Below are 13,820 nucleotides of genomic sequence, written 5' to 3' on the forward strand. Positions count from 1 at the left end.
CCTATAGGGACATGGGGTCACCCATGTCCCCAGGCACACACCTTCTTCGGTTACATAAGGGGACGCCGAGTCACGTGCCGCTGAGCCCTGCCCCCCGCCTCCCTTAACGCTGTCTCCTAGGGATGGCAGGAGATGGCCTGCAGAGAGACAAAGTGGACAGAGTTCTGGGGGTGGGTTTCGCACTTCTGGGGCTTGGGAGGCAGTGGCTCAGTGGCACTTCAATCTCCGCCTCTCTTGGCCAGGCCGGCTTTCAAAAGCCAGCCTTCACAGAGGCAGGGGGCATGGCTCGGCGCCCCAAGCCCCGCCCCCAAGCACAGGGAGGCAGCCGGAGAAGGAACCATCCACAGGCGCCATTTCCCCCATGATACGCCTCTGCATGAAGCTGCCTTCTACGGAATCAGACCCTGGGTCCGTCCAGGGCAGTGTTGCCTACAAAGACTGGCAGTGGCTCTGCAGGGTTTCAGGTGGGGAAAGTCCTTTCCCATCACATCCTGCCTGGTCCTTTTTAACTGGAAATGCTGAGGATTCAAGGTAAGATCTTCTGCATGCCCGGCAGATGCTCTACCACCGAGCCACAGCCCCTCCCAAATTATGGTGACGAGGCAATAAAGGTGAGTTTCTGCCAGGGATTGGCCAGCCCCCCCACCCCGTGTCTCCAGGCCCCCAAGAGTTCATCTGACAATCATTAAGTGTTGACAATCATTAAGTGTTGTACCTTATGATTCTTGACAAATGTATTTTTCTTTTATGTACACTGAGAGCATATGCACCGGAGACAAATTCCTTGTGTGTCCAATCACACTTGGCCAATAAAGATTCTATTCTATTCTATTCTATTCTATTCTATTCTATTCTATTCTTCCCGTTCCTTCAAGCAGTCCTGCCCTACTCATACTGCCCTTTGGGCTCTAACGCTATTTACCAGGCTTAGCCTTATTTTTAACTCATGGGGACTGCGTTTGCATCTAAAGCACAGGTGTCAAACTCATGGCCCTCCAGATGTTATGGACTACAGTTCCCATCATCCCCTGCCAGCATCATGCTGGCAGGGGATGATGGGAACTGTAGTCCATAACATCTGGAGGGCCATGAGTTTGACACCTATGAGAAGGGCAGGCCGGCGCTTCCCTCAGCGAAGAGCATCCATTTTCCACGGCTCTCCTCACCTTCAAGTTCTGGAAAACGCTCCACAGGTTTGGTTGGCGGCTGTTTCTGTTCGTCTTGCTTCTCGGCAGGTTTGCTAGGAGATTCCTTGTTCTTCTCGTCCAGCCCGGGAAGGTGCTCCAGGGGTTGGCTGGGAGAGGAAGGGGGCTGATCCTCCCTTTGCGTTCCTGAGGGCTGGCCCCCTTCGGCCTTCTCGGCATGCGGGGCACCAGAAGGTTTGCTGTCGTCCACTCGCTGGCCGAGTGGCTTAGCGGCTGCCTCCTCGGCAGGCTGGCCAAGAGAGACCTGGGTTTCTTCTACCCTCTCGGCCTCCTGGCTGGGAGCAGTCTTGTCTTCCTCCACTTTCAGGGCGTGCAACTCCCTCCCTCCGGCCTCCGGACAAATGGCGGGAGGGGGCTTCTTCTCTTCTGCTTCCTGGTCCGGAGGAGGCTTGTCTGCCGGACTCTCGCTCACCTTCTCACTGGACTTGCTCGCTGCCTCATCGGACTGCAGGCCGAGAAGCTGGCTGCTGCTTTCCTGCTCCTTGTGCTGGCCGAAGGGGTTCTTCTTTTCTTCCTCTTTCTCCAGCATGGCCCTGAATGCAGCTGGATCTGCTGACTCCACAGCCTTGGCTTTTTGATTCTTTGCCATGGGGGCTTCCAGAGATGCTGTCCCCAAAAAAAGAAGAGTTGGTCACACACACATCATTCTAGCACAGCCATTCTCAACCAGGGTACCGTGAGAATGTCCCAGGGATACCGCGGCAACACTACCGCCCCCCCCCTCATTTTTGTGATGTCTCCCACCGGTGCCAGCAAGGACATAAAGCTGGCCCATGGGGCAGGGCCTGCCACAAGGTCAGCAGCCGCCACCACCCCCAGTGCTACCCTTCACCCTGGGAGGGGAAGGTGGGGTGTGTGGCAAGCAGGGGCAATGGGAGGGGAAGGTGGAGGGTGGCGGCAGGGGTACCGTGAGATATGAAGAGTGAGGTCAAGGGTTCCCTGACCTCGAAAAGGTTGGGAAACACTGTTCTAGCATTATTTAGTTTGCCAACCATGGGCAGGCCAGTTCTCCAGTAGCATCCCTCATCTGCAAAATGCCACTGGCCATGCGGGAGACCCCTCGGAGAACAGCCGAAGCCACGGCTCCCACGTCACAGCTGCGGCAGGCTGCGAGATCAGCAGCCAAAAGAGGATGGAAGCCTTGAGGGCAGCAAAAACAACAGCCAAGGACCTACTGTGGGGCATTATGAAGAGGTTATGGAGCGTCGAAGGCTTTCACGGCCGGAATCACTGGGGTGCTGTGGGGTTTCCGGGCTGTGTGGCCGTGCTCCAGTAGCATTTCTTCCTGAAGCTTCCTCTGAAATTTCTCTCTCTTTCTCACAATACTAGAACCAGGGGGCATCCATTGAAAATGCTGGGGGGAAGAATTAGAGGACTAATAAAAGGAAACACTTCTTCACGCAACCAATGTGTGATTGGTGTTTGGAATATGCTGCCACAGGAGGTGGAGATGGCCACTATCCTGGATAGCTTTAAAAGGGGCTTGGACAGATTTATGGAGGAGAAGTCGATCTATGGCTCCCAATCTTGATCCTCTTTGATCTGAGATTGCAAATGCCTTAGCAGACCAGGTGCTCGGGAGCAACAGCCGCAGAAGGCCATTGCTTTCACCTCCTGCATGTGAGCTCCCAAAGGCACCTGGTGGGCCACTGCGAGTAGCAGAGAGCTGGACTAGATGGACTCTGGTCTGATCCAGCTGGCTTGTTCTTATGTTCTTATGAAGGATCCTCTGATGATGCCAGCCACAGATGAAGGTGAAACGTCAGGAGAAAATGCTACTGGAGCACAGCCATACAGCCCGGAAACCACACAGCACCCCAGGTTATGGAGCGATCTCTTTGCTTTGACATCAAACTTCTTGACCCTGACTTGGATAGCCCTGGCTACCCAATTTTATCTGTAAGTAAGCAGGGTCGGCCCTGGTGAGTACTTGGATGGGAAATTCAAGCGGCAAACTCTACTCTAGAGAACTGGGTTTGATTCCCCACTCCTCCATATGAAGTCTGCTGGCTGACCTTGGGCCAGTCACAGTACTCTCAGCCTCACAAACACCCTGAGAGGTGGGTGGGGCTGAGAGAGCTCCGAAGAACTGTGACTGACCCAAGGTCACCCAGCTGGCATGAGTTGGAGTGCACCAGCTAATCTAGTTCCCCAGATAAGCCTCCACAGCTCAAGTGGCAGAGTGGGGAATCAAACCAGTTCTCCAGATTAGAGTGCACCTGCTCTTAACCACTACACCATGCTGGCTCTCCTCTCATAAAGGAGTAACTTGCCCCCTCAATGCTCTTCAGAGAAGGGTTGATGAAAACATTTCCTGCCCGGAATTTTCAGGGCATCATTTTCAGGGTGTGAGAAAAGCAAGTTAAGCCTCCCTGCAGACTCACCTGCCGCGGCTTCTGTCGGAGGGAATGACCTCTGGCCAAACCAAGGTTCGAAGCCCTCCAGCTCTTCCTCTGCAGGGTCAGGAACTGCACTGCCTACGGGAGAGAAACCAACGTGAGCAAAAGGTTCAGAATCTGCCATGCTCTCCACTTCTGAGGTCTGGAAACTGGGAAAGCACCAGACCGTGGAAGAGAACGAAGTCACCCAGAGGATGGTGGTGTGGAGTTATTTTCTGCTACCTCAGAAGGCTGGACCAGAACCAGTGGGGTGAAGTTCAATCCAAAGAGTTTTAGGCAAAACGTCAGGAGGAACTTCCTGACTAGAGCAGTTCTTCAGTGGAACTAAGAGCTTTCAGTAAGACATTAGGAAGACCTTCCTGACAGAGCATTTCCTCCGTGGAACAGGCTTCCTTGTGCGGTGGAGGGCTCTCCTTCTTGGGAGGTTTTAGAAGCAAGCCTTTATTGGCATAGACAACAGTACAACAGTAATAAAAAACAGATTAAAAAGCATATACAATACAGGTCGAAGGAAATCTACTGGCGTTTAGTAATTTCCAGGAGAAAGTCTGCCACTATAATACAGAGGGAAGGATCAGGGTTGTCCAACAAGTAGTGTAATCTAATTAAATCGGGGAAATGGGGTAAATGTAAAGGAGTAAGATTCACATACTTGGATCTGATTTCCTTGAGTCTGAGACAGTGTAGTAATTGGTGGGCCAGAGATTCAACTGAGCCATCGTTACATGGGCACAATCTTTTAGCCTTTTCTTGCTTATTAAATCTGCCGTGTAACAAGGCAGAAGGCATACCCTGTTTCCCCTAATATAAGACATCCCCGAAAAATAAGACATAGTAGAGGTTTTGCTGAAGTGCGAAATATAAGGCATCCCCTGAAAGTAAGACATAGCAAAGTTTTTTGTTTGGAAGCATGCCCGACTAACAGAACACAGGAAAAATAAGACATCCCCTGAAAATAAGACATAGCACATCTTTGGGAGCAAAAATTAATATAAGACACTGTCTTATATTCGGGGAAACATGGTAACATTAAACCTGCCGAGCATTATGGCTCTCCTCTGAACAGGGTTTATTAAGTTCTTGGGAGGTTTGGAAGAGGGGGCTAAATAGCTATCGGACAACAGGACTGATCCTGTGAACTTTGGCAGAGGCAGGGCAGGAAGGGATGAGTCAGGGCTCCGATCTCGTGGCCCTTTCTTTCTTGCCCAAGGTCTTGCCGGTTGATTGACACTGTGGGGTCAGGAAGGAATTTTGTTCAAGGCCAGAATGGCCAGGGAGTCTGCAGGGTCCCCCCACCCCTCCCGCTTCCTCTGGGGACACAGCAGAGGGCACTGGGGAAAGGGGGGGGGGTAGCTGTGGATTCCCTGTGTTGTGCAGGGTTGGACTAGATAACATTGGTGCGACCGCACTTGGAGTACTGTGTTCAGTTCTGGTCGCCACATCTCAAAAAGGATATTGAGGAGATAGAAAAAGTGCAGAGAAGGGCAAAGAGGATGATTGAGGGACTGGAGCACCTTCCTTATGAGGAGAGGCTGCAGCGTTTGGGACTCTTTAGTTTGGAGAGGAGACGTCTGAGGGGGGATATGATTGAAGTCTATAAAATTATGCATGGGGTAGAAAATGTTGACAGAGAAGTTTTTCTCTCTTCCTCATACTACTAGAACCAGGGGGCATCCATTGAAAATGCTGGGGGGAAGAATTAGGACTAATAAAAGGAAACACTTCTTCACGCAACCAATGTGTGATTGGTGTTTGGAATATGCTGCCACAGGAGGTGGTGATGGCAACTAACCTGGATAGCTTTAAAAGGGGCTTGAATAGATTTATGGGGGAGAAGTCGATCTATGGCTACCAATCTTGATCCTCCTTGATCTGAGATTGCAAATGCCGTAGCAGACCAGGTGCTCGGGAGCAGCAGCAGCAGAAGGCCATTGCTTTCACCTCCTGCATGTGAGCTCCCAAAGGCACCTGGTGGGCCACTGCAAGTAGCAGAGAGCTGGACTAGATGGACTCTAGTCTGATCCAACTGGCTTGTTCTTATGTTCTTATAACCCTTTAAGATACCTTCCAGCTTTAGGTTTCTGTGTTTAAACTGGGCCTTGCCTATGAAGGGGGAGTGTATCGATAGACACGAACACACACACACACACCCCAAGCAGCTGCACGTTCAAAGCAAATACAGCCCAATTATGCTCCGATCCCTCAGCACTCCTGGGCTGTAATGAGTTGGGAGACAGCCCGGGCGTGTTCCTCCTGGATCACAGCAAAGCCGCGCAGCAAGTTGGCAACAGGCCCCTGTTTCCTGGACTGGATTGAGGAACAAGCCGCATCAGGTACGCGCAACAGATGCCATCGTGCTTTACCTCTGACTTCAGCACTGGAACAAACCCTTCGCCCAAAACGCAGCCGCTGCAGAGCCAGCACAGCTCACTCCTGGGGCAAACCGGCAACTCCTGCAGAGCCAGCACAGCTCACTCCTGGGGCAAACCTGCAGCAGAACCGGCAACTCTTGCTGCATGGAGGTTTCAAACCTGGCTTTCAGACAGTTCTCTCACCTGCCGGAGCAAACAGGTGTGCCTCTGGCGCTTTAGGTTCTCCTGGGAGGTCCGGAAAACCCATGACGACACTTCCTGGTAAGAACAGCTCTGTCTCCTCGGGCAACTTGCCGGGCGCTGGGCAGAAAGAGAGGTGGATTAGACAAGACGTTGAGCTGGAGGGAGCAGCTTGTCAGCAGTTAGCCAAGCCCTTGGTGGGGCAGCATCCATGGGTTACACGATGCCCGAAACAAGACTTCTGAGAGCTACGGCAGCAAAGAAGGGACAAATCTTCCACTGGAGAAGTAATTAAAATGCACCTCTGAAGTCTGTGGTGTGTGCAAATGCTTTTTTTTTTTTTTGGCTAAAAAATGTTCCCCACCACACTGTGTTTTCAGGCGTGAAGACAACAGGCTACAGCCAGCAACATGTGCAAGAAACATGGTACATGGGAACTGAGGCACCAAGGGGGAGGGTGAAATGCCAAGGGCTGGGAGGGGCCAGAGGAATATTGTGGGTAGAAGGCTGCAGGGGATTCTGGGAGGGTCAGTTGGGCTATTGGCGTTTTCCCCTTCTGTTCGCCGGCTCTAGGCCTCCTCTCTCCTTCAGTGCTGGCTTCTAGGACTGGAAACGGCAGCTGCAACCAAGAGAGGCACTTGGGGAGAAGGCTCCTTGCATTTCTGGATTTGCACACACTTTTCTACAGCAACCTCCCTGAAAGTTAACCCATGCTTGAGCATGAAGGCCGAGTCCACAAAAGGGGGAACAGTGGGGATCACAGGAACGCAAATACCAAGGAAGCGGTGCGGCAGCAGCAAAGGGCGGCTATAAGAGGCACTTGCGGGCACTTCAGTTTCCTTAAGGGGGTGGTGATTTCTGCCAATTCCCTTCTCATTGCAAAACCCCACTACTGTTTTCCTCGAGAGTGTAGGAACCTCACACAAACACCCCAAATTCAGGGGGTTCAGTGGGCTGCAATGAGAACAGAACCAGTAGAAATCACTTTTTAAGCAAGCTTAAGTCGTGACCTGAACTGCATGTCTGGATGGAGACCCATAAATTGCCTGGGGATCGAAGTCAGACATTGCAAAGAAGTCCCAAAAAATCGACCTGCAAGAGCGGAAATGTCCTCATTGTACCACAGCGATTCAAACCATGGAACATATATTGCTCGACTGCCCCAAATACGAGGGATCTAGAACCAGACTTTTTGCTCTTTGTCCTGTAATCTTTAATGAATACTCTACTGTGGGGAAGATTACGTTTCTACTAAACAATTCCGCCTCCGAGATTTTAACTTTTGCAGCTAGGTTCCTTATAGAAACTTATAGAAACTTTGAAATGATTACCTGCAATGGTTCTCATGTATGGGATACTTGTTTGGACAATGTTGGCTGTTATATGGATTCTATGCCTAATAAAGGTTTATATATATATATATATATATATATATATATATATATATATATATATATATATATATATATATATATATATATATATATATATATATATATATATATATATATATAAGTCCCAAACCCAGTGGAGGGCTCGATCGTCGGTGCTGCCCTTTCCCTCCTCCCAAGGGTGATTTCAGCAGGCCCTTGATGAGAGGCCAGAAAGCGCTTCGTTCTTCCTCCAGCCCCAGCCCTGATTCAGAGTCACAAGGAAAACAGACAAGCCAGCCGTCGGCCATTTTGATTTTTACCTGGAGGCTCAAAGAAGGGGGCTCCCTGCGCCTCAACTAAGGGCCGAGTTCCCGAAAAGAAATCTTCTGGAAGTCCCATTTCATGTGCAGGTACTACAGGAGACAATTGGCAAACAGACGCTTGTGAAAATCCGCAAGAAGGTGGTTTCACTCAGGTCACACCGCCCCTGTTTGTGTTCTGTAGTGCAGGGCTCCTACAAGCCCCCGCCTGCCTGTGCTGGCGGAAGCAGCCGCCGAGTTGTTCTAGTTCCCAGGAACCCCCTTCCCCGGAGGTGAACCACAGAGCCACAGGCCACTTTGGCACCACAGGTGAACCACAGAGCCACTAGCCACTTTGGCACCATCTTGTTTCCATTAGCCCAAAACCGTCTCCTCTCACCCAGAAGCAGAGTAGCTCTCATATCGAACGTTCCTTTTATACCAACCAAAGCTTACAAACTTACTAAAGTTCTTTGAGGATGTAAATAGGCATGTGGATAAGGGGGAACCAGTGGACATTGTCTACTTGGATTTCCAAAAGGCTTTTGACAAAGTTCCTCACCAGAGACTATTGAGAAAACTGAGCAATGAAGGAATAAGAGGGGAAGTCCTCCTATGGATTAAAAACTGGTTGAGAAACAGGAAGCAAAGAGTGGGTGTAAATGGGAAATTCTCACAATGGAGAGATGTGGGGAGTGGTGTCCCCCAAGGATCCGTATTGGGACCAGTGCTCTTTAACCTATTCATAAATGACCTGGAAGCGTCCTGGAAGTAGGGGTGGGTAGCGTGGTGGCCAAGTTTGCAGATGATACCAAATTATGTAGGGTGGTGAGAACCACAAAGGATTGCGAGGAGCTCCAAGCGGACCTTGATAAATTAGGTGAGTGGGCTAAGAAATGGCAAATGCAGTTCAATGTAGCAAAATGCAAAGTGATGCACATAGGGGCAAAAAATCCAAACTTCACATAATACGCTTACAGGGGTCAGTGCTATCAGTCACAGACCAGGAAAGGGATTTGGGCGTCTTAGCTGATAGTTCCATGGGAATGTCAAACTCCAATGTATGGCAGCTGTGAAAAAGGCAAACTCTATGCTGGGGATAATTAGGAAAAGGAATTGATAATAACACCGGGTAAAGATTGTCATGCGTCTTATATAAAAGCACACGCGGCGCGACTACACCTGGAGTACTGTGTTCTTGTTCTGGTCACTACATCTCAAAAAGGACAATGCAGCGAGATAGAAAAAGCGCATATAAGGGCAAACGAGGCTGATTGAGGGACTGGAGCACCTCTTCTGCGTGAGGAAAGGCTACAGCCTTTGGGACTCTTTAGCCCGGAGAGGAGACGCCTGAGGGGGGATATGATTGAAGTCTATAAAATTATGCATGGGGTAGAAAATGTTCGCGATAGAGAGGAATTTTTCTCTCTTTCTCACAATACTAGAACCAGGGGGCATTCATTGAAAATGCTGGGGGGAAGAATTAGAACTAATAAAAGGAAACACTTCTTCACGCAACGTGTGATTGGTGTTTGGAATATGCTGCCACAGGAGGTGGTGATGGCCACTAACCTGGATAGCTTTAAAAGGGGCTTGGACAGATTTATGGAGGAGAAGTCAATTTATGGCTACCAATCTGGATCCTCTTTGATCTGAGATTGCAAATGCCTTAACAGTCCAGGTGCTCGGGAGCAACAGCCGCAGAAGGCCATTGCTTTCACATCCTACATGTGAACTCCCAAAGGCACCTGGTGGGCCACTGCGAGTAGCAGAGAGCTGGACTAGATGGACTCTGGTCTGATCCAGCTGGCTTGTTCTTATGTTCTTATGTTCATAAAGCTCCATAACAGGGGCCCTCAATACAGGGCCCGTGAACACCACAGCACCCACCAATACCTTTGCCGGCACCTGCCGAGTGGGCAGGACCAGGCAGGGCTTTCCCCCAGCAAGGCTCCTGATTGGCCACTGGAGATTTGACTGGCTGTGTAGACTTTTTTGCAAGTAAAACCTGGGTTTCCCCTATGCTTGCGCCAAGCCACCACCGGGCTCTGGGCGGATTTGCACTCTCTGACTGAAGGTAAGGGGCGGAATCCACTGTGTGGCTTGCTCGGCCTCCTGCGTGGCAGCCGTTCTGTGGCTGAGTCGAGCCCACCGTGGAGTTTCAGAATTCCAAAGGTGCCCAAAGGCTTGAAAATGTTGGGGGCTCCTGCTTCATAACATTCTTGAAACAGCTTTGTTGATGCCGCCGGATGCCTTCTTTGGCCCCCCTGCTTTGGCCTAGGCCAGTGATGGCGGACCTATGGCACGGGTGCCAGAGGTGGCACTCAGAGCCCTCTCTGTGGGCAGGCACAAACAGAGTTCATCATGTGAGGGGGATGCCCCCCCCACACACACACACATCTAGGCTGGCCTGGGCCACTGGGCTCGATTATTAGCATTAAACCTAAGTCCTAGTTTTGGGGAAACTGTATAGGTAACCCTGTTAAGTGCTGTTAAATCCCACTGATTTTCATGCAAAGAACTAAAGTGCGATCCTTTACCTGGGAGTAAGTTCGGCTGCCTGTTTGACCTGCTGCTTCCACAACTACCACCAAGCTTATTCCCTGAGTAACGCACGCTTGTGAGCTAACCGCTTTTTTTTCTTAACTAAAACCTCAGGTATTCAAGTTAAATTCACGAGATTGGCCCTTTGCACAATAAGTGGGCTTTGGCTGTGGCAGTTCAAAGCACTCGGTCCCCAAAAGGTGTCCACCTCACTGGCCTAGGCTCTGCCCCTTCCCCTCCCGCCGGGCTGAGCTTCCGCCAAGAGCAGATCAGCTCGGGCTCACCTGCTTCGTTCTGGTCCAGCAGAGACTCTGCGCCCAGATCCTCGCCAAGGAAGGCCAGTGGGTCAAAAACATTGGCAGGAGAATGTGGGGGCCCCAGAGGGGGCTGCTCGGGCATCCCTGCAGCTCCAAAAGGCACTGGAAGAAAGAAGGGAGGTTTGTGCAACTGGCCTCTTGCAACGTGGCTCTCACAACCTGGGGAGGGGGGTCGGTTTCACGGGGGGGGGTGGACGCCTGCATCACACAAGATTAGGGCTTATGGTGGAGGTAGCAGATTACAAGCAGGGAAGGGACACACATCTGGCTCATGGGAGTTCTTCATCTGGCCCGCAGAGAACAGAAGCAGCTGGGTGACTGATGGGCCCCACAAAGGCTGGGAGGCTATTTACGACACCTGCAGCAGGGGGAGGGAGGAGTCCACATCTGCCGGCCGTTTCCAGGGTTCCAGGCTGGATGTTCAAGGCCAGCCACAGCCCGTGCCGGAAGCAGAGAGGATCCAAGTTAAAAGGGTGTCAGATGTGGCCCTAAAAAACTTCTGGTTTAAAAATGCACATCCCTCTTGTATCAAGGTTTCCACATAGGGAAGCTTGGTGTCTTCATTTTATTTATTTGTTATATTTAAAAAACTGCATATAAAAACTGCAAGGAAAAACCTCCGGAGCGAGAGCCATTTGGGGATTCCTCTCTAGGCTACGCTGTGCAGTGAAGAGATAACAGAGGGAGCGTATTTCCTCTTATTATCATCAGGTGAAATGTTTGCGCTGCTCCACGATCCAGACCGTGTTTTCTCTCTTGCCACTCCATCAGCGGAAGTAGAAAGAAGGCATGCCAGTACAGAGCACCACGGAAACATTGGCCAAGAGAGCACAGGAAGATCCCACTCCCCTTCCAACCAAGAAACTGCATTTCAGGCAAATTACAACTAAATAACATAGAGTCTATTTGGTTACTATTTGCCAGCTTCTTCCCTTGAAAAAACATGGTGGTCCTGGAGCACCATGTGTATCATGCACCTGCCAATCTAGTGGCCACTGGAGCCCAGTTCTGGCCAAGACTGCTTGCAACAGCTAGCATTTTAAGAGACTCTTCAAAATGGAAAAAAGGTTGGACTTATAAGATGGGAAAAATGTCACCATAGGAATACTTTGTACCCACAGCAGGAGAATAAGATCGTAATAGTTACAGATTGTTAATAAAACAGCAAGAGAACAAATTCCGAACAAGCCATTAATCACAATGGATTAATAGGTATATAGTCCATAAAAGCAAAGAGGGTCACTGTCTAAAAATACATAATCTACTACAAGAAAGTGAAAATTCCAGACGTAAATCATAGGGGGGTGGGGTGGGAATGGAACTGACACCAAAGATGTAGTCAAACATCACTAAAAATGCTTCTTGGGTATTGAAGGATGCTAAGATCAGAGAAAACTGTCAAGGAATGATGTACTGGTGGTATTATATGCTGAAAAAAGTTAGCAAAAATGTTTCAGATCTATATTGGAGGTGTGGGAAATATATTGGTCCCTGCCTCCAAATGTGGTGGCACTGCATAAGTGGTAAAAGGGCTTTGGATGGTGGTGCAGAAAGGGATCTGTCTAATATTCAAGAAAAGCATCCACCTTAAGCCAATTATGCATCTGTTGGGCTATAACTCGGAAAAGCCACCTTCCAGTCAGAATGATGCTAGAAAAATGCTGGAAGCAGATCTGGAAGAGGAAAGCATCGAGTGACAGCTGACATGGCCATCTAGTGGGGGTTTCAAGGCAGGGGATGTTCGGAGGTGGTTTGCCATTGGCTACCTCTGCCTCACAACCCTGGCGTTCGCTGGAGATCTCCCAAACAAATACTGGTCATGGTCAACTCTGCTTCACTTCTAAGGCCTAAATCAATTGGCCATGCCAGCAGGGGCTGATGGGAATTGTAGTCCATGAACATCTGAAGCGCTGGAGTTGGACACCTCTGGTCTAAATAGATCAGGCTAGTTTGGGCCATCTCAGTCAGGGCAGAAGCATACTACATTACCAGTTTATGAAACTGGATTGAGAAAAATATAGTTTGCTGTGAAAATGGATGAAAATAAAACCGGACTGGACGAAGAATAAAGGCCAAGAATTTATTTGAACAAGAACTGGTACAGATTTTTGGAATAAAAAATGTCTAATGGAGTCAGCAAAGAAGAAAATAGTGACTATGATATAATGTTTGTATTGGTGATGTTTGGAAATATATCTAAAAGAAGAAATTGGAATAATAGTTTATATGAAATTATAATTTATATGTTTTTTTAAAAAAGTAACACAAATTAAATATATTTTGTATTTTGCAGTATTAAGTAGGAGGTGCACTTCCTAAAGTGGGTGCTCCAGTGCTCTGATCTCTCAGGATTTCTAGGCCAGAAACTGTGTGCAGAAGAGCCAAACAGGCTGAGTTGTTTTGCAGACTCAACTCGCCATCCGTGCTCGGAGAAGCAGGAGGCCCACACTGTGCCTCCAGAATTTGCCTCTGTGGGAAACTTATGGGAATGTGATAAACACTCCACTTTCCTGGAAGCAGAGTTTTGGCATTTTTGGCCACGGTCAACTCTGCTTCACTTCTAAGGCCTAAATCAATTGGCTGTGCCAGCAAGGGCTGATGGGAATTGTTGCCACAGAAAGGGAGAAGAGCTATCACTCAAGTGGCATTGGTGGGCTATGGATGCCCAGGGCTAGAAGGCTGGAGAAAGGAAGGAAATCCATTCACTGGGTCTTCACCCAGGGTTGACCTCAGGGTTCTCTGTTTCCCCCTCCAATTCTGTGAGGGCTAGGAACTTAAAACCATAAACTGCAATTTCAAAATGACAACAGACGCACAGATTGTAAGATCAACAGGATGATTTCAAGCATGCACAGGTCCAGATTAGAAAAGTCTGAGAAAGCAGGTTAGGGGCCTAAAATGTTCTTCACAAGTTAGGTGAGGCTCAAAGCTTTAGAAGAAGAAAAGAGAAGTCACGCATGCAGAAGAGTTCCTTGGTGACACAAGGGACAGGCACGCTGAAGGAATGTACCATGGACTTCACTGGGTGCTCCAAAATAGTCCCCGAAAGTCGGCATGCCCGTCATTTCCTGAGGAAGCAGCAGCAGGTTGGACAGGACGTCTTCACGGTGCATCTTAAACGGTTCTGAGGG

The 13,820-nt window shown here is 49.5% G+C and overlaps 1 protein-coding gene across 1 annotated transcript in view; it reads right to left on the reverse strand.

Annotated features, from left to right (window-relative positions):
- MAP4 (microtubule associated protein 4) overlaps positions 1–13,820 on the reverse strand; it is a 243,943-nt gene that overhangs the window by 81,857 nt on the left and 148,266 nt on the right. Inside the window, 6 exon segments of the mRNA XM_048510520.1 lie at positions 1,167–1,811; positions 3,590–3,682; positions 6,160–6,276; positions 7,850–7,942; positions 10,657–10,791; positions 13,700–13,813. Coding sequence (XP_048366477.1) covers positions 1,167–1,811; positions 3,590–3,682; positions 6,160–6,276; positions 7,850–7,942; positions 10,657–10,791; positions 13,700–13,813 — 1,197 coding nt within the window.

The sequence above is a fragment of the Sphaerodactylus townsendi genome, linkage group LG11, assembly GCF_021028975.2.
Source record: "Sphaerodactylus townsendi isolate TG3544 linkage group LG11, MPM_Stown_v2.3, whole genome shotgun sequence".
Taxonomy (NCBI): Eukaryota; Metazoa; Chordata; class Lepidosauria; order Squamata; family Sphaerodactylidae; genus Sphaerodactylus; species Sphaerodactylus townsendi.